Source organism: Protopterus annectens, chromosome 2.part2, assembly GCF_019279795.1.
Source record: "Protopterus annectens isolate FY-2018-M chromosome 2.part2, PAN1.0, whole genome shotgun sequence".
Taxonomy (NCBI): domain Eukaryota; kingdom Metazoa; phylum Chordata; order Ceratodontiformes; family Protopteridae; genus Protopterus; species Protopterus annectens.
In genome coordinates this window covers 561,265,692-561,288,092 of record NC_056730.1, presented here as the reverse complement: position 1 = coordinate 561,288,092, position 22,401 = coordinate 561,265,692, and the positions used below count along the sequence as shown (strand labels likewise).

General features: G+C 39.6%; 1 protein-coding gene across 2 annotated transcripts in view; it reads left to right on the top strand.

Moving 5' to 3' along the window:
* Window positions 1-22,401, top strand: part of RBM27 (RNA binding motif protein 27) — a 2,498,992-nt gene that overhangs the window by 544,738 nt on the left and 1,931,853 nt on the right. The window contains exon 5 of one of the 2 annotated variants that reach the window (XM_044064021.1): window positions 17,289-17,324. The exons of the other annotated variant lie outside the window; for it this stretch is intronic. Within the exon in view, the coding sequence (XP_043919956.1) occupies window positions 17,289-17,324 (36 nt within the window). The remainder of the gene's footprint in view (window positions 1-17,288; window positions 17,325-22,401) is intronic. 2 annotated transcript variants of the gene reach the window in all.

The following is a 22,401-nucleotide window of genomic DNA, read 5'->3' as shown; positions in this document are numbered from 1 at the left end:
AGCATGGGGAGTCTGTGTGACAGGAATCTATCCCTCCAACATGTTCTATTTATTGTAATGAGGTTTAGCTCACTAGAGAGCATGGCTCGCAGTCACTTGGACTTCTTTAGGTGGAGCATGTCCATCAATTCTGAGTTGGGCATGGCTTTGTAAGTCAGGCAGAGATCACCTCTGAGTAAGCGATATGCCACTGAGTACAGCCGGAGTTTTTTCAGTTGGGCTGCGTAGGGCATATGTTTGAGGCCAGCAGTCCTCTTGGTGAGGTACTTTTGTGCTCTCTCCAGCTGTTGGAAGTATCTTGTGAGGTACATCCCAAATGGGGCATTGTACTCTATGATGGGTCTGAGTGAAGAGTAGAGGGGCAGTATAACCTCTTTATTTCTAGATGCAAACCGTTTAGTAATTAGGTGGGCCACATAGAAGGATTTCCTAAGTGCTTTGGCAATATGATTGTCAGAGGAGAGATTACTATCTACCTGGGTTCTCAGATCTCTTATTACCTCTTCTGTATTTAGGGGGCTGCCACCTATGTGGTAATTTGTGGGTATTTTGTTTTTCCCTAACGGGATGACTATGAATTTTTTGGCATTTAGCTTGAGGCCATGACTTTGACACCAGGTGTCCGTCTCAGTAAGGTCCTTTTGGAGGATGTCAGTGTCAGCCGGACAGTCAATTATGGCTCCCAGTTTGCAGTCATCGGCGAACTTGGTTAGCCATAGTCCTCCTGTGTTTGCCTGTACTTCTGAGAAGTATATGCCGAACAGTAGGGGTCCTAGGATCGAGCCTTGCGGGGCACCACTTGTGATTGTTTTAGAGTCGGACCTGGAGCCCACTATTTTTACCGTGTGAGTTCTGTCTGTAAGCCAGTTGGCAACCCATCTCATGACGTAGGGGTTTATGTTCAGGCTGGTGAGTTTTTCTGTAATACCCGAGTCGGGAATGGTGTCGAAAGCCTTGGTGAGGTCAAGGTAGGCTGTGTGAACAACCTTTCCCTCGTCTATGGCCTTGGTGACTGTCTCGAAGAAGTCAACCAGGTTTAGTAGGCATGTTCTGCCGTTAACAAAGCCGAACTGTGTTGGTTCAAGTGTTTGGAGGTTCCCAATGTCTTTGTTAATGAGTTCCATAATGATATGCTTCATAGCCTTGCAGACCAGGCTAGTCAGGCTTATGGGGCGATAGTTACCAGGGTCAGTTGTGGCCCCTCCTTTGTGGAGTGGAATAACCATTGCTGTGGGCCAGTCTATGGGCATGTAGCCTGTGGAGAGGCTGAGGCTGAACAGCGTGTTTAGGTGGGGGATTAGTTCGTTCTACAGTTAGTGCAAGACGCAGCCTGGGACAACATCTGGCCCCATTGACGCTGTGTTTTTGGCTTTTGAAAGGGCTATTTTCACCTGTGCGTGTATGATTTCTGGGACACTACACTTTTCCAGTATTGTTGTGGGCCCTTTTGGGGTTGAGAGGGGGCTGAAGTTTGCACTGAATCTATCTGCCTGCCAGGATGTTGGCAGTATCAGTAGGTTCATTATATTTTGTGCTATTTTGCACTAGTTCAGTGCATATCTTCGAGTTTCCACTTAGATTCTTAACATAGCTAAAGAAGGCTTTGTGGTTATCTTTTGAATCCTTGGCTATTTTTCTTTCAAAGTTAGCCCTGGATAATTTTATGAGGGACCTTAGTTTCTTACTGATACTGATCAGGGATGTCTTTCCTTCTTGGGATTTGCGTTTTTTCTTTAACTAGTTTCCTCCTTCTGTTGTATAGCCCGTTTATGGCAGGGGTCCACCAGACTGGTTTCCTTCTCTTAGAGGAGTGAGTCTTGGTTTTGCTAGGGATGGCAGGATCCATGCATCCCTGTAGGTGCTCATGGAGTGCATTTGTAAAGTTTTCTGCATTTTGGTTAGCGTTATCCTTTAGCGTGGGGTCTGTGTAACTTACCGCCTCAGTCTTAAGTAAGGTGACGTTTGCTTTAGAAATTTTTTTTTTACTGTGGTTTCCTTAGTTGGGGCTGGTGGTGGGGTGTGGGCATCCAGAGTGATTAGTTTATGGTCTGATCTAACCAGTGACGGGTTGACTTCTGGTGTGGAACACCTGTCGCCCATGTTTGTGAGGACCAGGTCCAATATGTTTTCACCTCTGGTAGGGGAGTTTACCAGCTGATCCAGGGCATTTGAGTTGATGAATTCCATGAAGCGTTGGGCCTGGGAGTTTGTACTCTATTAGTTTTCCCAGTTAATGGTAGGGTAATTGAAATTGCCCAATATCAGGGTGTTCGGTAGGACCTTCATGTTTTCCAGTGTCTCCAGAAAGGTGGAGTGGTGGTCCTGGGTCATAGAGGGCAATCTGTAGCAGGCCACAATTTGCATTGCCGATTTGCCCGATGTTAGTTGCACATGGATGATCTCAGAGGTATCATGCTGCGCCACTAACCTGGAGGTGTAGGTATCCTTGATGGATATGGGTACACCCCCTCCTTTTGTGTTTCGGTCCATGTTCTGTGGCCGAAACATGTGGTACGGGTTATAACCCGGTAGTGCTGTGGTGCTCTCTGGAGCCTTGAACCAGGTTTCAGTTACTGCACAGATGTTGACGTTCTACATACAGAGGAGTGCTTCGAGCATGTGTATTTTGAGATTTAAACTCCTGGCATTGAGTAACATAACCCTCAGTTTTTTGTTAATTGTGCTGTTTATGGAGGTGGGTTTGACCTTTGAGCCTTGCCTAAAAAAGGCACTATAGGGGCAGCAAGAGCCTTGGCCAGTATTTAAAAGCCTAGGGGTGACAGGTGGAAGCCGTCTCTTGTGAAGCAAAGCGGCTTGTCGAGCATGTCATGCCAGGCTGACAGACACTGGATCCCCTTTGAATGACACCAGAAACTTAGCCAGTTGTTGAAATTGATCATTTTTTCTTTATACTGAGGTAACATTTTTGGTGAGGGCAGGATTCTACTCAGGGTCATACCAGCCTGGGCTACATGATCAGAGAGCTCTTCCATGTCGCTCTTCATGTAACAAGGGAGGTACGTCTTAGGTCATTCACACCAACATGAACTATGACAGAGTCATATTTGTACTTGTTCTGGAGTGATCTGAGTGCTTGTGTTATGTGGCGGATTCTGGCTGCCTGCAGGCATCTAACAGTAACCTCCTGCTTGTCCTGCCTAGTGAGTGGGACATCAGTGTGCCTGACTACAGGGGAAAAAAATCGCTGTTCCGTAACAAAAAAAAAACAAAAAACAAACTTAAACTGAAGTAGGGGGCTTTGCCCCCACACTCCTACTTAAGTATACCAACTCCGGGATCATACCACAGTGGAGGAAATAGCAAAGCTCCAAAAATGGCCCACCGATTTTTTTTTTTCCTGGATAAAAGTTGATGTGCTTTGGCTTCGCTATTTACCACTTTCAGACTTTAGGGTTCGATATTACAACATTCAAACTTATTTTAGTTCGTTGTACTATAGACCATCTTTCATAAGGATAGGGTGTCTCGTATAACAAATCCTTCCTTTCTCCCTAAGTAGCTTCTGAGACGTGTCTCAACCATTCTTTTCAGTACCGGCATTCTTTCTTAATTACTCTAACAAAGGAGAGTATATCTTGCATTGTTTTGACATCCACAGGCAATTACGTTTTTATTTAAAAAGAACTGAAGAATTTAGGAAGTCAGATCAATTTTTGTGTCATTCTCTCAAAACAGAAAAGATCGGGCTGTTTCCTAAGTGACCATTTTCAGGTGGATCGCTGTTTGTATTTCATATAAGATTAGAGAGTTAAAATTGTACAGAAAGCCCACTCCACCAGGTTTGTTGCAGCAACATCTGTTTTTTTTGGCTAGGCTTTCCCTGGATGAGATTTGTGCTGCTGCATCTTGGTCTGATACTCACACTTTCATTTCTCACTACAAATTGGACTTCATATCCAGGAACAAGATTCGTTTGGTTCCTCCATGCTTTGGTATTTCCTTCATTTAGGCCACCCAGGATATGTATAAGCTAGGGACTCTGACCCATCTGTGACGAATAACGACATGGATAGCATCAGATAGTTATGTATTTAACATAACTTGGAATCTGTACTATCCAATGTCATTATTCATCACATTCCTGCCTTCTTACCTCCTCCTTTCTGGGGGTCCTGGTGAGATGGAATGGTCGATATGTTGTAATGTTTGTGTTCTCCAAATTCCTAGACATTTCCTTTCCCTTAGCAAACTCGATATGAGGAGTAGAGGATAACAGGGAGTTATGGGAAGGGGAGGAGCTACAGCTCTGGATCTGTCTGACAGTTGCCAGCTCAGATCTGAGGCCGGATCCAAGATCCATCTGTGATGAATAATGACACTGGAAAGGGCAGATGCCAAGTTATAGTAAGTACATAACTCTTTTTCCAGCTTGTGTATTACATGCACCCATTAATGTTTGGCAGGTTGATCTTTTATGCAGTTTTTTTTTTTGCGATTTCCATTTGAACATATGTCACATTTTACAAAACTTTTTGTTTTACTGAAAACCCTCAAAAACATATAGACTTATCCCTGGAATATCCCCATAACGTATCAAGTTAAAACAAACCCACAAAACTATGTACGTCTTCAAATAATGTTTATCCCTCCTAATAGGAACAATTGTCTTAAACTGACAGCTGCATCCGGAGGCGTTACCTAACCTAAAGTTGAAGTTGTCCATGCTAATGCGCATGTTACAGCCTGTGCTCCTACTTACAGTGATTGCTGTCTTTTCTTGTATTATCTTTGTGTTATACATATATCAAGAATAAAAATTGTTTTACTTACACTTTTTTTTCTTTTTAGTATCCTTCCAAACATTAATGACATGAAGTGGGGTATAAGTCTTTCAGTCCCGTCAACAAGTTTAACAAAGTCAGTAAAGGGGGACTTCCAAGGTGGTTGCACATTGATCAGTTGCTTAACTTCAGCTCATAGGATCATATGAGGTTTCTAGGCTAATTGTCCTAAAGCCCTTGCAAGCCTAGCCAAGTATAACTCCGTTCCCAAGAATATCAAGGTCTTAAATGGAACTAAGTCAACAACTACTGCCCCTGTCCAAGATGGACACAGGTGAAACTCCAATTTGCAGTTTACTATCCAGTCATCCAAATTGCGTTTAAATAGGATCAACAGGGGGCTCTGCTTCACCTGAAATGGAAGTTTCTTTTAGAGGAGAGGTAACCTTTGTGAGGCATATCTCTCTCTAGCAAGTCCTGTTGATGTCATATACTAGGTGGAGTTCCTAGAGAGAGTGCATCTTAAGCCATTTGATTTATGAATGTGCAGCATTTCCGTTAGAGCAGGATCTGAGATTGCTTTATATGCAATGTAGAGGTCACGTCTGAGCAGCTTGTAAGACACAGTGTGTAGCAATGGTGATTTCAGTCTGTCGATGTATGACATGCTGAATACCCTGAATTTTCTTTGTAAGAAACCTCTGAGGCCTTTCCAGTTGCTGCAGGTGTCTGGTAAGGTACATACCAAAGGTAGCTTTGTACTCTGTTATTGGTCTGAGGTGGGCGATGTAGAAAGCCTTTCTTACCACTGTGGAGACGTGATGGTCAAAGGAAAGGTTGTTGTCAACCTATGTTTTATTATTTATTTACTTGTTTACCGGGAAAATCCGACTTCAAACAAAGCCAATTTTCAGTGGCTGCCCGGGGAAAAACGCTGCAGATGCATATCTTTGTAATGTGGGCAGAAACCAGAGTACCTGGAGAAAACCCACACGAACACAGGGAGGACATGCAGACTCCACACAGTAGGCACTCCAGCCGAGAATTGAACTGGAGAACCTGTTGCTGTGAGGCAACAATGCTACTACTGTGCCGTTCAATAATAATGCGCCCAAATCTCTCGCCACTGATTGCATGCTTAGGGTGTTGTTGTTAATGTGGTAATCTGCAGGGTCACCTCCTTGCCGAAGGGGACGATAAAGCATTCTTTTTTGCATTGAATTAATCTCCCACTGTGAAAACAGAAAATGGGAGACAAGAGCCAGTGATATTGCCAGCTTGAGTAAAATTCCATTACTGCCTAGTAAGTACACTGCCTGGATGTTAGTAAGGAAGAAACGCAAGAGAGCCTGTAAGAAAACCAACTAGAAAAAGTGAAGACACAACACTGGGAAGAATCCTTCGGCTGTTCAGCAAACAGCAGTTCAAGCTCCACTTTGGGTCAAGGTATGGCTTCCAGTAATCTAGAGGAAAAAAAACAAGTCAAATGTGCTCAGAGCTGATACTCCGGTGTTTAATTTATTTTTAACTCAAAATGGCTGGTAACAATGGAAGACACTTGAACAGATAGTTAGATAAGCTGATAAAACTGCAAAAATCAGAGGTCAAAATGAAAAGGCTGACCAAGTATGAGACTGGTCAAGAAGAGATGTTTCAAAAACACGGCTAATTAGAGGACAGTTCAAGTAGGGAAAATCTGAGATTTTTTGCTATGCCAGAGAAACTTGAAGGAGCAGACTTGATTAATTTTATCAAGGCACAAATAAGCAACTGGACTGGTATTCTAAAGGGCATACACTGTATATGTTCCAAATCTGGTCACAAGAAAGCAGCCAAGTCCATTATTAGTAAAGATGATAACCTAGTAGCAGAAAGAGTTAATCCGAAGAAAACTGTGCTGAAAGTCAAAGTATTAAAAGTTGGGAGACAGTAGAGTGATTGTGGTAATCCTTATTAGCTGTACACCAGGCAGAAGAGAAGCAAATTTGTTCCAGTTGCGATGTCCCCACTCTGAGGCAGTAATCAAGGAGCCTGAATCATCACCACTGACACTGGAGAGGGACATTCACTTGGAATACAAATGGACACACTTAGTATTAATACTTCCAGATGCAGACCTCTCTGCATCGAGCACAGTTTCCCTTAAGAGCACCCAGGGAACATGCTCAGTCCGGGGGCTGGTTCATCTGTATATCTGTCCAAACCCCCAGTAAGACTCTCCACTGGCACAGCTCAGAGTTGACTCTTTAGCTGGGGTTCCAAGCCAAGTCCTTCCATGCCCTTCTTGTGAAACCAGTGATTTGTATACCTGCTCCAGACAGCTGACATACACACACACTGAGATTTGATTTACACATGCACACACCTGGGAAAGGCCGTCACTGATTCACCTGCTGTGCTCCCTTCTACCCAGACTATAAGGTAGTTATCACTGCTACCTAAACCCCTGCCATCTACTTTAAGGCTCTTGCAAGGGTACCCGATTATACTGAGTGAAGTTAATATTAATTCAGTTGGTAATGTTGACCAAACAGCCAGGCTTCAGCAGTGGCCACAGTTATCACCAAATAAATGTGTAAATACTCTTAAAACCCAAGTATTTTCTAAAAAGGGACTAGCCACAATGAGAAGTTTAAATATATTTAATAATAAATAATAAAAGAACATGAAAATACTGACTGACTATTTACAGTAAACACCAGAGTTTCAGAGGAATATTGAAAATACAGCTGGAAAGGAGTCACACAGTTACAGAAAAACAGTGTTTCTAATCTCACTATATTTTCCTGACTAATCTAAAGAGAATTACTGTTCCCTCATTAAGTTACTTACTGTCGCAAGGCAAGATGCTGTGGGTGAGTTGTCCTTGTTTTCAGATCCACTACAGAATTCTGAGAGCAAACTAATGTCTAAAGTATTATTTTTGGCTTACAGAATGACATCTCCTACATCTGGTCATCTGATTTTGTTTCCCCGCAGTATCCCCCTTCACTAGAAGCTGATAGGATTTTAGCCCCTATGTGTTACCATGCACACAGAGCTTTGCTCAAATCTCCTGGAAGTCATAAAGCCATAACACCATTTCACTCTTCCTACAGGAGCTACCAGCTGTTCTCTGGCACAGACATTGCGTGTCTGGCTCCATTCAAAACTGTGAGATAACATCTTTATTGCTTAACCCATAAAGTAATTTAATTTCAAGAATATTTTGGAAATTCAGGTGGATTAAGATTAACCTCTTACCTTTCAGTATATGCTGTTACAATATATACATTTAAATAGTTACAATAATGCATGTGCATCTCTTTTCCCTCCAGCAGGGCACATTGCTGATACGTTTTAACACAAGGAAACATCACAAATACATTTTCAGTGCAAGCATCTGTATAAATTAGTTTTGCTATACAAATGACATGCATTTTATTTACAAAATTCCAGCTTGCAATGCTGATACATATTACAAATCCACTGCCCTATTTCTCCAGGCATGGTTGGCAGTACCTCCTATCCTCACACCAGTGATCAAAGAATGTCGAGAGGCATGTGTAATATCCAAGCTGCTGTATCAACCGTCTTCAAAATATTTTTTTTTCCTGGAGGAACAAAGCCGTTTTTGATGCAGAACAGGCTGAGGAGGATATGCAAAACTTTGTTCAAGAAAAAGTGAGCTATCGAGCAGAAGGTTACTCTGCTTCTTATTCTTTTGATAAAGCATACAGAGAGATTTTGCCAATTAAACCTTTCCCACTGTTCCAAAGGAAAATGCTTGAGAGAGAAATAAATACAGGAGTTAACCAGAATTGGGAGTACCTTGGAACTGAACCAGAATCTGGAGTTGGGAGATGGAGATGAACAGGAATAAGACTGGCATGACAGAAATTAATGAATAAATGTGAGACTGCAAAGTATCTGGTAACTTTTTGAAATACGACTGTATAAGAATAAGTGGAAAGGGTGGACTTGTGTTAACTTTGTTAAACTTGTGAGGAACTGAAAGGCATTTCCCTCACTTTCTCATTAATTAATGTTTGGGAGGACACTGAGGGAAGGGGAAGAGGTAGGAAAAAGGTAACTGTAAGCAAAGTGATTTCTGTTTTTAACATAGGAAATTACTAGGGTATCAACTTGGAGGTCATTTTAAGCCTAACAATTTCATCCCGATGTATTACCATGAAAATGCAAGTCAATACCAAAGGTTGCATTTAGTGATGTCTGCCCATGTCTAGGAGGGCTGTGGGTGCTATGTCAGGTAGGAATTTACAGTGCCCTATCTACTCGTCCAGGTTCCTCTTGAACAGTGTCATAGAGGTGCTCTGTTTCACAAGAATTAGTAGCCTGTTCCAAAGTCGCAGCAGTCTGTGGGAGATAAATCTGTCCCTCTAGTATGTCCTATTTAAGTCGCAGGCCATATTTGGGTCCCCAGAACAGGTAGCCCTAGTCCCATTTAATTTACTGATGTGCAGCAAGTTCATTAGGTTTGGGTCTTGGATTGCTCTGTAGGCCAGACGTAAGTCTCCCGTAACAAGTTTATATGACACAGATTATAGTGACAGGGATTTTAGTCAGTGTAAGTCACATTCTGGAACCCCTTGATGTTTTTTGTTAGAAAACCTTTGAGGTCTCTGCACTTGCTGCTGGCACTTTGTATGGTAGATGCCGAACTGAGTGTTGTACTCAATTATGGTCCAGATTAGTGCAGAGTATGTTATAGTAGTGTAGAGTATAACAGTATTTCTGTGAAACTTTTCACTATATAAATTATATGTTTTATAGTAAAGGACTTTTAATTATTCTATGTGTTGAAATTACTGAATTAAACAGATGCCCTTTTTTTCTTGTTGCTCTAGTCTTCTCTTTTTGTTAAGAAATGTAGGCATTGCAGTGCAAAATAGAAGAAAAGCTAGACAAAATCATGTTTAAGTTGATGGGCAGTAAACTTGGGTTGTTAAAGTTGGGGATGGGGTGTAAAAGTACATAGATCAAAATATGTGGAGCTGATATGTTTTCTGTTAATTTTGCATAGGTGAATGTCTGGATTAAAATATTTGGCTTAATGTAATAAATTTTAAGTGGAAACAGGCTTGAGAACACTGACTATAATAAAACGTTTTCCTTTAGCGATGACTGTTTCAGCTTGTCTTTCAAGCTGCAGCAGAGGACTACATTTTTATCTTTTTTCTCTTACATTTCTACGTAGATAAGCTAATATAAAATTTAATGAAAGGCAGACCATTGGTTTCTTCTAGGCCAAATAGTTAATGGTTTCTGAAAGTGTGCAAGTTGTATTCACATTGTGGAGTGGGGAGTAAAGATAAAAATAAGAACAAACACCAAACACTGTAAGTAGAACCATAAGCAATAACATGCATCTTAGAATGGATAAACCTCAGTTGCATGTTAATTAAGACCTGTGTTAGCTGTCTGTTTGGTACAATTGTTTCTTATAGGAGAGTTAAACTCCATTTTGTGAGGGTATACATAGATATATTAGGTTAGCATATTATTGGGGTCGTTCTTAGGTCTGTGTGCATGCTTTTTTTTTATTTGAGGGCTTTTTTTTTAAAAAGTCTTTTAAAGTATGACATTGGTTCCACTGTTAATAAAAAAAAAGTGTATAAAAGATTAACCTGCCAAACATTAATTGGTGCATGTATTAGGAAAGCTGGAAATAGATATTTAAAAAATACTGTGTAATATAATACGTGGGAATAATGTCTTTTTAATCATAATGGCAACACTTCATATATTATCTTGGAATGTGAATGGTCTCACAGGTATAGGTAAAAAGGAAAGAATACCTAATTATGGTAAGAAATGCAAGTAGTAGTGCTACAGGAGATGCATTTGGAAAGAACTGAGCATGTGAATTTGATGCAAAGGATTTCAGGATGGATATCCTGAAGGATGTCTGGGATGAAGGAAAAGATGAGTACTTATATTAATTGATAGAGGAGCTCCAGTAGTGATAAAAGAGGGGAAAAAAGGGTATTGACAGATTTGCGGTAGTAAGGGCCTACTGGCAAGGGCATGTGTTTATATTCCGTCTAAAACTGCTATTTTAGAGCTTAAGAATTTTGGGAGAGATAATCAGCTTTCAGCAGTTAATATTACTCATAGGTGCTTATTGGAATTTGATTTGCAACAGTGAGGATTTTTTGTTTGTGTGTACGCTAGAATGGAAATTATAATAAAAGAGGGTAGATTTCAGAAAAAAAATATGAAAATATTTGTTATGAAAGATGTGAATTTAATATGTAAATTCTCTGAATTCCTACTACTAGTCATCATGGGTCAATAACTGGGCTCAACTATACAGATATATTTCATAGGGACATGTGCATTTAATTGAGAAGTTTGACACACATCCAGTAACTTTCAGATCATGGCTAGTAATTACGAAGTTAAAAGTGCAGCGTAATGAAGTAAAGATGACACTGGCGCCCACCTACTTGTTGAAATGAGAGAAATTTAAGGAATGGGTAGTGGAAGTTATCTGGAAGTTAAGGAAGATGAAAAGTACTCCAGAGGTTATAGCTAGTAAGTGCGATAAAATGAAAGTGAAGTTTAAAAATAGGTTAGAAGTAATAAGAGTCTAGAGAGGCTAACAAATGTTAAAATATTAGAAAATAAGAGGAATCTCATTGAAAAAGAAGAGGCTCAATTCCTTTGAGTACCTTGATAATATCCCCGAGTTTAGAAAGATTACTGTTCAGCACCTGTTTTTTAATAACTGGAGAGCATAAAAACATTTGTCACAATGGTTTTTTGGATGGGAAGAATGCATTTGATAACATTAATAGAACAATGATCCAGAGGAAAGCAAGAATGTAAGAAAATACCTGTTATTGTTAGGGCTTGATGGGATTTCGTGAGTAGGGAAATAGAAGCATTTGCATTTCCTGATACAATAACAAGGCTAGTTAGAAGGCTATATGAGGGATCAGAGGCAAAAATCAAACTGGGGAGGTCCTCTCTGATAATTTGTGTCTGACAGAGGAGCCAGACAGGGGTGTCATCTCTTCCCTTTGTTTTTTTTTGTTTGCCAATGGTTCTAAATAAAACAAACAAAGAAAATAAGGGACTCAGAAATGCAATGATATAGTTGATATGGTGTTAGACGATTTGGATTTATTTGCAGATGATATTATTTTGTACCTCAAGGAACCAGGAAAGGACAACTCAGTGTTTTGGAATATTCAGACACTGTTCCTTTTTTTCCAAGTGATATAAAATGAATGAAGATAAAACAAAGTCCATAGCAAAAAACTGTGTACCCATTCATAAATTGGATTAGCAATAGCCATATTTGTGGGGACATTTATTTAAAATGAAAAATTTTGATTATGGATTAAAAAGATTCTGTTATGGAAGTTAAGGATATGTGGAAGGGATTAAACAAAGGAAAATAAAAAATCTGAGAAACTGGAAGCTATTGCCTATTGATATGGATAGCAAGATGCAAGCAGTAAAATGTTTTAGTCCCTTTAATGTTTTTTACAATTATATCCGCTAGAGGAGGAGTTTTGAGTAGGTAATAGAGCTGAATTATTTTATTTGGTAGTGGGTGAGTGCAAGAGTCAACTGGGATAAGCTGATCCTCCCAGTAAAGTAGCTATAGTATTACCTGATTTGAAGGGTTACCTTAGAACTACCTGGTTAATTCTATTGTACATTACACAAGCAGAAAGCTACGTTTCATAGTGGCAAGGGATGATGGTGTAAGTGGGATAATTCAAGAAATAATTAGATTTTGGACACATCCTTAAGGAGAATAACAGTTGTACAGAATATTATATTCAAAAAGTATAAGAAAGTATACTAAGAACTAAGCCAAGACAGGAATGGAGAAATTCTCCCATAGGAGTGACTGCAATTTGGTGTACAGAGAATAGGTAAGATGAGGATGGAATTTGCAGGAGGAAGCTGTCAAAGGAACCAAGGTTTTGGGAACAAATAGAGAGGAAAGGTAAAATAACGGGAAGAGCCCAAGAAGATATTTAGATTGCAAACTATGATTTGCCTTCTCTATCAGTAATTGGTATCAAGAGTATAGACAAAGATGAGGGTATGGGGATCCTAAATGAAAGAGTGCACTGGTTGAGTTTTTAATTGAATCTAGAACAGAAGCTGCTATTAAAAAAAAGATTAGTAGGGCATGTAAAATATTGCATGATAGCTAAAGGAGTCTGTCAGAGGAGGATGGAAACTATTTGGAAGAGAGATTAGATAAACAGTTTACAAAGAAACAATTGTAGACCATATGTATGGCTCCCAAATATGCAACAGAATCTAGCAGATTTAGGATTTTTGATTGGAAATGTTTGCATAGATGCATTCATACCCCAAGCAGACTCCAGAATTTTTCCTCGGGTAGATATCAAATGTTGGAGGTATAATGAGGAACAAGGAGGTACCTGGGTGCATATGTTCTTTGAGTATAACTGAGTTGGCAGACTTTAGAAATTCCCTACAGAGTACTGTCTTTTTTTTCAACATCTTTATTAAATTTCCACATATGACAAAAACATACAAAATCATGTCACTTTAGTTGTAAACAATTTACATCACAGACACCATTAAAACAACTGTGGTTGTGAACATTATAAATCACTCGTAAACCTTCTAGTCATTGTCATTTAAGCATTATGTAACTCATTCAAGTCCTGCCATGTAAACCTCGTTCCTTCTCTGCATGTACTTTTTCCACAGTTCCCATTTTTTTCTGTTTAGTTTGCTCCTTCCCTTTCTAAAGTTTTCAATTCCAGTTTTTTTTTTTTTTTATCTCTGTTACTAGATTCACTACTTATTTTAAAGTTGGTCTAGACTTTGATTTCCATTTTCTATTAATTGTTTTTTTGGCAGCCACCATAATTAGACTCAGCAAGGCTTTACTATGTCTAGGCAATTCCGATTCTGTTGCATAGCTCAAAAAAGTAATCTCCCCAGTCAGTCCAATCCTCCCACCCAGCATCTCCGACAGAGCGGCTGCCGGGAATCCCAAAAGTGTGCTAGCTCATCACACCTCCAAAAAATATGATGTGAAGTTGTTAAATCTTGCCGTTCATACTTTATTGATCCCAATATGGCCGTTTGCAAAGCTCGAGGTTTACCAGTAGCTCGAGACCAAGCCCCTTATCCCATGATGCATTGCTGGAATTACCTCAGATCTATGTTGCCTCAGCACGGATCAGAGGTTCCAGTTTGCTCGAGCCATTTTTGTCTTCAAAATAAGTGTTTTTCGCAAGTTATTTATAAAATTTTTCTAGTATTCTATAGTTAGTAGAATAATTTGTGTAGCTTCTTACAAGCCCCTCTTTCCCCTGCTATATTATTTACATAGTTTAGTAGTTTGTAGTGGCCTCGTGTTCGGCCTAGTTGATAACTTACTTAGATGTATAACATTTAGCTAGTGTTGGCCCCCTTTCTTTTGGGCCATTGTTAGTGTGTGTAATCTTTTTTTACATTTATATCTGTAAATTTGTCTGTTCGCTTGGCTTGTTCTGCTTTTATCCTAGGTGTGGTCCTATTTAGTATATTCTGAGTGTTTCTTAGTAGGCTTTTTGTTTGCGTTTTAGTTGTTATGCCTGAGGCATTGTTTGTTTGTTAAGCCTAACGTATTTGTTTTGGGATATGTCTGAGGACAAGGACAAGCACCCAAAGTCTGGGTTTAAGAAATGCCCAGACTGCGGGCAAAAGATGTCTGAGTGATGGCCACGTTCATTGTGTTTATTGCTTAGGTGATGTACATTTGCAGGATTCTTGCAGCATTTGCCACTCCTTTTCCTCAAGGGTCTTATTGGAAAGGAAAAGGAAGCTAGTTGACAGATGCTTGCTGAAGCATCCTTTTTCCGAAGCTCTGAGTGACCAGGATGGGGCCAGCAAGTCTTCCAAGTCCTCGAAGTCTTCAGGGGACTCAAAGGAATCTAAAGTGTTTAAAAAATCTAAAAAAGTGTAAGATTCTGGACATCGGCTCCACAGATCTCGGAGCTGAGTGTTTCTTCGTTTCGGAGCCGGTATCTGAGAGACTTGCATCTCCACTCCTTCAGTCAGCACGGTCAGTGCACTCCTGTAGGTCTTCTGTCAGCCTCTCGGATTTGGGTATGGTCCGATTGGTGCAGAAGGTCTTATGGGCACCAGGCCTTGCTTAATTGTTGTCTGCTTTAACCCTAGCATCGGAACCAAAGACCACTACCCCAGATTTGACTGCTCCTCCTCCAAACCGTTCTGGACCTTTGGAGCCAAAGGGGCCGACCTGTTGATAGTAGAGCCTTTGGAGCAGAGACCTGCTCCGGTGTCATCGGTTCCATATACTCTGATGTCCTTGGCGCTGACCGGGGGTAGGAGCCGAAACTGTCCTGTCTGGTCTGGGGAGGATAGTCGCGCTGACTTGTCTGTGCCAACTGTTCCTCTTGGGGCTTCGGCTCGGATGAGCTGTGCTCCTACCTCCGGCTTGGAGCCCACGGCCTCAGCTCCAAACCCATCCATAAAGAATGAAGGCGGGATGGAACAACTCACATGGAACGTTATGGTGAGTACATAACTTCTTATTTGGGTAGCTCTGCATGAAACCTGTAGCGATGATTAGTTTGGATTGTGGGTACATAGTACTAGAAGTTGAAATGTGTAGTAAGGTCTGAATGAGAAAACGGAGTCTCTCTTTTACCAATCTAAAAATCTTTTACATTAAAATTTTAAAAGAGAGGAGAGACATTCGAGGAAGGCTTACAGCTGTTCTCGTAGTTCATAAACTGAGCCAAAGTCCTAGCTGTGAACCACTTTTGCTGAGCTGTTATATGACTCAGTAGTATGATTGGCTGGATGGAAAGCATGAGGTGTTTGGTAAGGTGACAGATGGTCTGCTGGTAATGAGGAAGATGGCGAACATACCCACTAGTCCTAACTACAAACCAAAGTTGCCAGTGGTAATTGCCCTGTGTGGAGAAAGGTAATGAAATCTTGCTCTAATGCTATTGTGGGAGCCGTTTCATATTTTGCAGAATGTCGATCTACTTTCTGGTTGTATAGCAATCCGGCTGAAATACATGGCCACTGTATGTAGTTTCTGTTCCTGTGCTGCACATCAGCTTGAGTCACTTGGAATTTCTCTAGTGTCCAGATCAGTCTGTGTTATTTGAGCACAGTTTAGAAGTGCAGGTGCATGACCTCAACATGGTTGCAGTAGATGGTTTGTTGTGCTGTGCAGAAATAGCCAGGTGTTGAGCCCTTGCTTATTTGGCTTTAGTGCAGCCTGTCATTCCTGATCAGTAGCTGCTTATGAGTTTGTTTTATTGATCAAACAGCAGACAACATTGGCAGCATGAGAAAGCAGGACTAAAAGTTGTGTTTTGAAATGTAGTGCATGTTCTTTTTTTTAATTTTGGCACGTCTTTTGAGTTTCTAGACATACAACAGGAATAGGCCCCCTCCAAAGTCAAAAGTATAATCTAATTACATTTTTTATCTTAACTGGAAGTGCTCTTCACAGCATTCAAAGTCAAAGCACTCAACTGATCTGGGACAAATCCAGAAGTAAACCCAGATATTATATGAATTTGAGTCTCTATCACTGAGTGTAGACTTTTCAATAATTCCATTGTGAATAGCTGTGTCACCTTGGGTTAGTTTTTCTCCGATGTATGGCAAGTTCTGATGAATACGTTTGTGGAAGTTAAGGTTTTGCTGTTTTCATCAGCATTTACCAACTTTGAACATCCAGATTCATTGTTACAAAGGAGCATTATGGTATTTAAAGGGAAGTATACATAACATTATTAATGAGTAGACCAAAAGACGAAAAGTATGCGCAGATTAGTTCTCAGAATGAGGAGTGAGGGACGGTCACATTTAGCAAGGATACCGGCAACTCGGCACGTAAAAATCTACTCCCAATCATTAGCGGACTGGAGTTCCGCTGTGGCGACCCCTAACCGGGAAAAGCCAAAAGATACAACAACCATGGGTGGCATTTAGAAAATTCTATAATCATTCACACTTAAGGCTACTGCTTCCTTGAGGAACTTCGTAGATAGGTGAAGGCCAGGACTGTCAGCAATAGAAAATCAGAAGTTAGGAGATCATAGTAGACACTAGGGATATAAAAGAGAGGACATTAGGAGATCCATTAGGTTTTCTGTGGCTGTCGTGCTTAATGACGTTGTGGAAATGGAGATTCTAAGAGAGCAGTAATTATGATAGTTTTACAAAGAGGAAAATGAAAATGAATTTAGAGGAGTTGGAACATTTTCAGACAGCCTTTCTGTTTAATATTTTTTGGGAAGAGTGCCTGCAGACCAATTGGAGACGGTATTCCCAAAGATGGCAGGAGATGACCAAGCAGGCTTTGTCAGGGTGGTCTTCAGCAGATCATTGGAGAGTATAATCTAATTACATTTTTTATGTTAACCGGAAGTGAGGAAATTTATGGCACAAGAGTAATTTTTATTTATAGCCCTGTATTTTATTTATATGTTTGTATATGTATTTTTTGTTTGTTTGTATGCATTTTTAATTGAGAGCGATATTTGATATTTATCCTTTCATTATTAGGTTGACATTTTTCTCAACACCCAGTAATGCAAAAAGGTATTTGAACATAATTTCTATTTTTCTCTGTTAACTGTTATGCATTGTAAAATGCTATAATGTTTGAAAAGTTGGATTGGTAACATACCAAACATTATGTATTGCTATTTTAAATAATGTGCTTTAATGCAACTTTGCCACAGTACTATTGCTTAGTTCACAGCATGGCTGTCAGAAGGAATATGTAATGTTAGAACTGTTGAACTGTTTTATGTGTAAATTATGCAATTAGATACCTTGAGGAATTATAATATGACCCCTAGAGCTGGCCTAAAGCGATACATTTGCTATTCTCAACAGCAAAATTATTAAAGGCAGATTTAAGGGAAAATCACATTTCAATCTCATTTACAGGTACTCAGAATTAAACTTCTTCATTAACGCAGTGCCGCACTGTGACCACAAGTTTTATGAACTAGATACCTTAACAACCTTCCCAAGACTTCAAAAATGCCATGACCACTTAACAAATTGAGGGCATTTTTTTCACAAGTAAATATTGTCTTTAAAACTTTAAAACTTGCAACTGGCCTATTAAAACAGAACAACCATAAGAGCATCTGTATTGTGTCCCTTTATATTCCCCCTGGTAACAACACTAGCATCTTGGAAGGCATCCTCTCCTGGACCTCCTCCAACATTAACCTAGAAACCTACATCATGGGAGATGTAAATATAGACTGGAACAAAATTATTCACCATAACCCCACCGTAACAATCAATCTATTTAACTTTACTCAACTTACAAACTCTATTTCTAGACCTAACGAAAACAACCCCCCATGCTCTGTACTAGACTGGATGCTAGTATCCCACCCTAACAAAGTCCTACAATCTGGTGTCATTCCTGACCCATTAAGAGACCACCTCCCTGCCTTCATCCATCGGGCTACACCCATTTCCCCACAATCCCACCACTACATTCAAACCCGTAACCTCTCTAACTTTAACCCTACTACTTTCTCTGACTCCCTTAAGCTAACTAACTGGAGCCCCTTAAAAACTCTTCCTTTAGATGCAGCCGTTGACTACTTCAACTCTACTTTCATAACTGTCCTTAACTCCCTAGCACCAATAAGAGCAAAAAGAGCTAAAGCAAATACCACCCCATGGCTCACCAAAGACACCAAAAAATTATGCTACTAAGAGATAAAACCTGGAAAGCTTACCTCCAACATAAACAACCAGAAATCTTATTTAAATACAAACAGCTGAGAAACCAAGCCAAAAAACAAGTTATTAAAGACAAAAAGTCTTACTACATCAAACTACAAGCAAATCACACAAAAAAACCCCAAACAGTTCTGGAACTCTATTAATTCTCTCCTTAAACCTGATACAAAAAAATAACCCTTGCCCAGACTCCAGCAAATCTGACCTTGAAAATGCAATAATGTTCAATACCTTCTTTACCTCTTATATTGCTGAGCTTACCAAGATCTTTACCAACAATAACCCTCCACCTCCTACTGTTCAATCCTTCTCTCCCCCCACCCCACTTTTGAACTCAAACCCATCTCCACCAAACTAATAGACTTATCACTAAACTCAAACCTTGCTCCAATGCCCCCGAAAACCTTCCTTCCTCCTTCTTAAAAATAGCCTCTGACAGTATTGCTCTTTCTATCAGCATCCTGATCAATAGATCACTACTTGAATCCTATGTACCCAAACTATGGTGTTCTGCTTTTATACTTCCACTTCACAAGGGTGGCAAAAATTTGAACACCTCCAATTTCCGCCCCATAGCCATCCTCTCCCCAATCTCCAAAATTCTTGAAAAATGTATCCACTTACAGCTCCTGCTATTCCTTACCAAACACCAACTGCTCTCCCCTACCCAACATGGCTTCCGTCCTGGACACAGTACCAACTCCGCCCTTCTCTCCTTCTTACATTCTGTCAATTCTGCTCTTGACTGTGGTAATATCATATCCTCTGTTCTTCTAGACTTATCTAAAGCCTTCAATACCATCTCCCATAGTCACCTACTAAATCATCTGTCTAACCTCAACATCTCCAATAAAACTCTTACCTGGTTCTCCAGCTACCTTTCTGATAGATCCCAAGCCATGAAATGGGGCCAGGCCACCTCCACTTTGCTCCCAACCGCCACTGGAGTACCCCAAGGTTCAGTCCTTGACGAATTGCTTTTCAATATCTTTATTAACTTCCACAAAGCCATACCTAACACCAAAATTGTGCAATACGCTGATGATTCCACTCTGATCTGTCATGCCTCTAACCTAAAAGATCTCCAATTTCTAACTCAAACTGCTTTCTCCACCACCGAAAATTGGATGCTCCAAAATCACCCCTCACTAAATGCCAACAAAACAAAGATCCTTCTATTCTCTCCCTCAAAATCCTTCCCTATTGGCAAAAACTTACTCCAAATCACCAGCCTTAACAACTCCATTATCGAGGTCGTACCCTCAGCCAAACTTCTTGGTGTAACCATTGATGAACACCTAAAATTTAACAATCACATCCAGCTAAATATCAAGAAAACCCACATAAAACTAGGCCTACTTTACAGAAACAATCACTTCCTCTCTCCTTCCACCACACTAACTCTCGCCACTACCTACCTACTCCCCTCTCTACTGTATGGCACTCCTCTGCTCACTAATTTATCTTCCACACTCACCTCCAAACTGGAAGTATGTTACAATAAAATAGCCAGATTCGCCACAAATTCAAAATCCTCCTCTCACCACTGCACCTCCCTACACTCTCTAAACTGGCTTGAACTCCCCAATCTACTTAACTTTCACCAAATCACCACAGCACACAAATTATTGTTCCAATCTAAGTGCCCTGCACTATCCAATATTCTGCAACCTTATAACCCCCTCAGACCCCTTAGATCTACCCACCAAAACTTGATCATCATCCATAAACCCAAGCACCCTGCTGGGCAGCTTCTGCTATCTTATTCCCTAGCTAAAAATGGAATGCTCTGCCCTCCACATTGAGGACCTGTGACAACCTTAATAACTTCAAAACTCAACTTCATTCTTATCTCTATCTAAACAGGAAATGCAACTGTACTCTTCCACCCATTCCTCTCAAGCTCTCCCCTCCCTTTACCCCAGGCTAACATTCTTACCTCCCTAACCTCACTTTAAATTAATGATTATATATGTAAACAAACTGCAAAAGCTAGCCACGATTCTATATGCCTGTTTTCACTCCTGAAGCTAAACTGTTTATTTTCTCACTCCTTTGAATGGTACTTGTTGCTTGCAATCCCTAACTTCCTTTGTTATTAATCATGTAATAAAACTTTGTATTGTGGAACTTACTCCCCGAGCCTCCACTGAAAGTATTCTGTAATTAAACTTTAATGTCTAGCTTTTCTCCCCGAGCCTCCACTAAAGTAACCTCCCTAAGCCCTGTGAACTAAATTGTAAATATTTTATTTCTCTTTTTCTTTAGAATGTTACCTGTTTGTAATCCTAACTTTCTTTGCAACTAATCATGAAATTTTCTTTGTAATTAATCATGTAATTTACTTTGTAACTAATCATGTAATTAAACTTTGTATTGTGGAGCTTTTCTCCCCGGGCCTCCACTGAAAATGGGCTCCCCAGGCCCAGTGGACCTCCTTGGTCATCAAACTGGAATAAATAAATAAATAAATAAATTTAAAATGTACATGACCCCAATTGCTTGAAGATACATGGAAGAGATGATAATTTACCAGTTATACCTCTCTAGTGCTTTTGTCATAGACAACATTTTAACATGGTGCAGTTCCTCTTATAGTATTCCTCTGTGTTATCTTTATTGATAGAGAGATTTTAGGGAAAGCAGCTGACACAAGAAATGGACCATGTCTAACAGGGAATCCTCATATTAAGTAAAAAGAATGTAACATTAGACTTTTAACTTCATTGTACTACTCTCATTTTCTTGTTGCACCATAATTTACAAAGGAGTTTAATTTCCTTTTGTGCAGGAATAATATATCTGTTTTCATTCTTTGCCCCCTGTGAAACATATGTCCAAATGTAAAACACCGTGATAAATATTAGTAATTCATATTGCAGAGCTGCTGAGCCACGGACCTAGAATTATAATTCCCATTATATGAAGAACATGTTTAAAATGATACCATCTGTGTTATATTCATTTACAAGTAGACTGACCTGAAAGGTTGAAGTTCTATTGTACTACCTGCGTTCTGGTATATCATGCACCTTGTCTATATCATGACTTTAACCAGAATGCTTTCCGACTATCTAAATATATGAGGCAAATGCATTCATTTAAGTGAGTAAATGGCCTGGTCAACAAATGTCCTTCTCAGCCATAAACCAGTCAATGGAAAGAGTAAATGTAACATATATGGCCACTGCAGAGTAGCCAGTCACCCATGTTAAAGGGAAAGTGGGATGAAATGGGTGTACCTGGAGAAAACCTACACAGATATGGGTAGAACGTAGAATCTTACAGGTCTTGGATCACATCCTAATTTTCCCCGAATAACAGAGTTCCCAATTTTAAGTCCAACCAGAAAAATAAAATCAAAACTAATCCAACAAAAATAAAATAAAATGTCCAGGTACCACAGTCGTAAACCAAATAATCCACTTTAATGCAATTAAATCACAGGAGCAACCACCATTAGCACTTTCGTCTTAGCCACAAGACTTCCTCAGATACTCCTTCCATGTGTTACAGATCTTTTATGTAAGACATAATTGAACATTAATTAACAATTTAAAGAAACAATACCAAATAACACTTCATATTCATCCTAAAAACTATAAAATTGAAACCAATGTATTACATATATCATACCTTTTTAAATGAGATAAATAATAACACCATAATTATTATAAATATAAAACCTTTTCCTAAGAAAATGTTAAAATAATAACATATCTGGGATTTAACCAATGTTACTTATAATCCTTAACCATGATGGCTGTTGAAATTATCCATCTATATACCCTACCTAAAAAAAAATTTCAAAAAAAACCTAAAGAAAAAGCCTTTTTTTTTTGTACTTTTAAAACCCCCCGGTTTTGAAAAAAAAAGGTAAAAAAATTCAATTTTTTAAAAAACC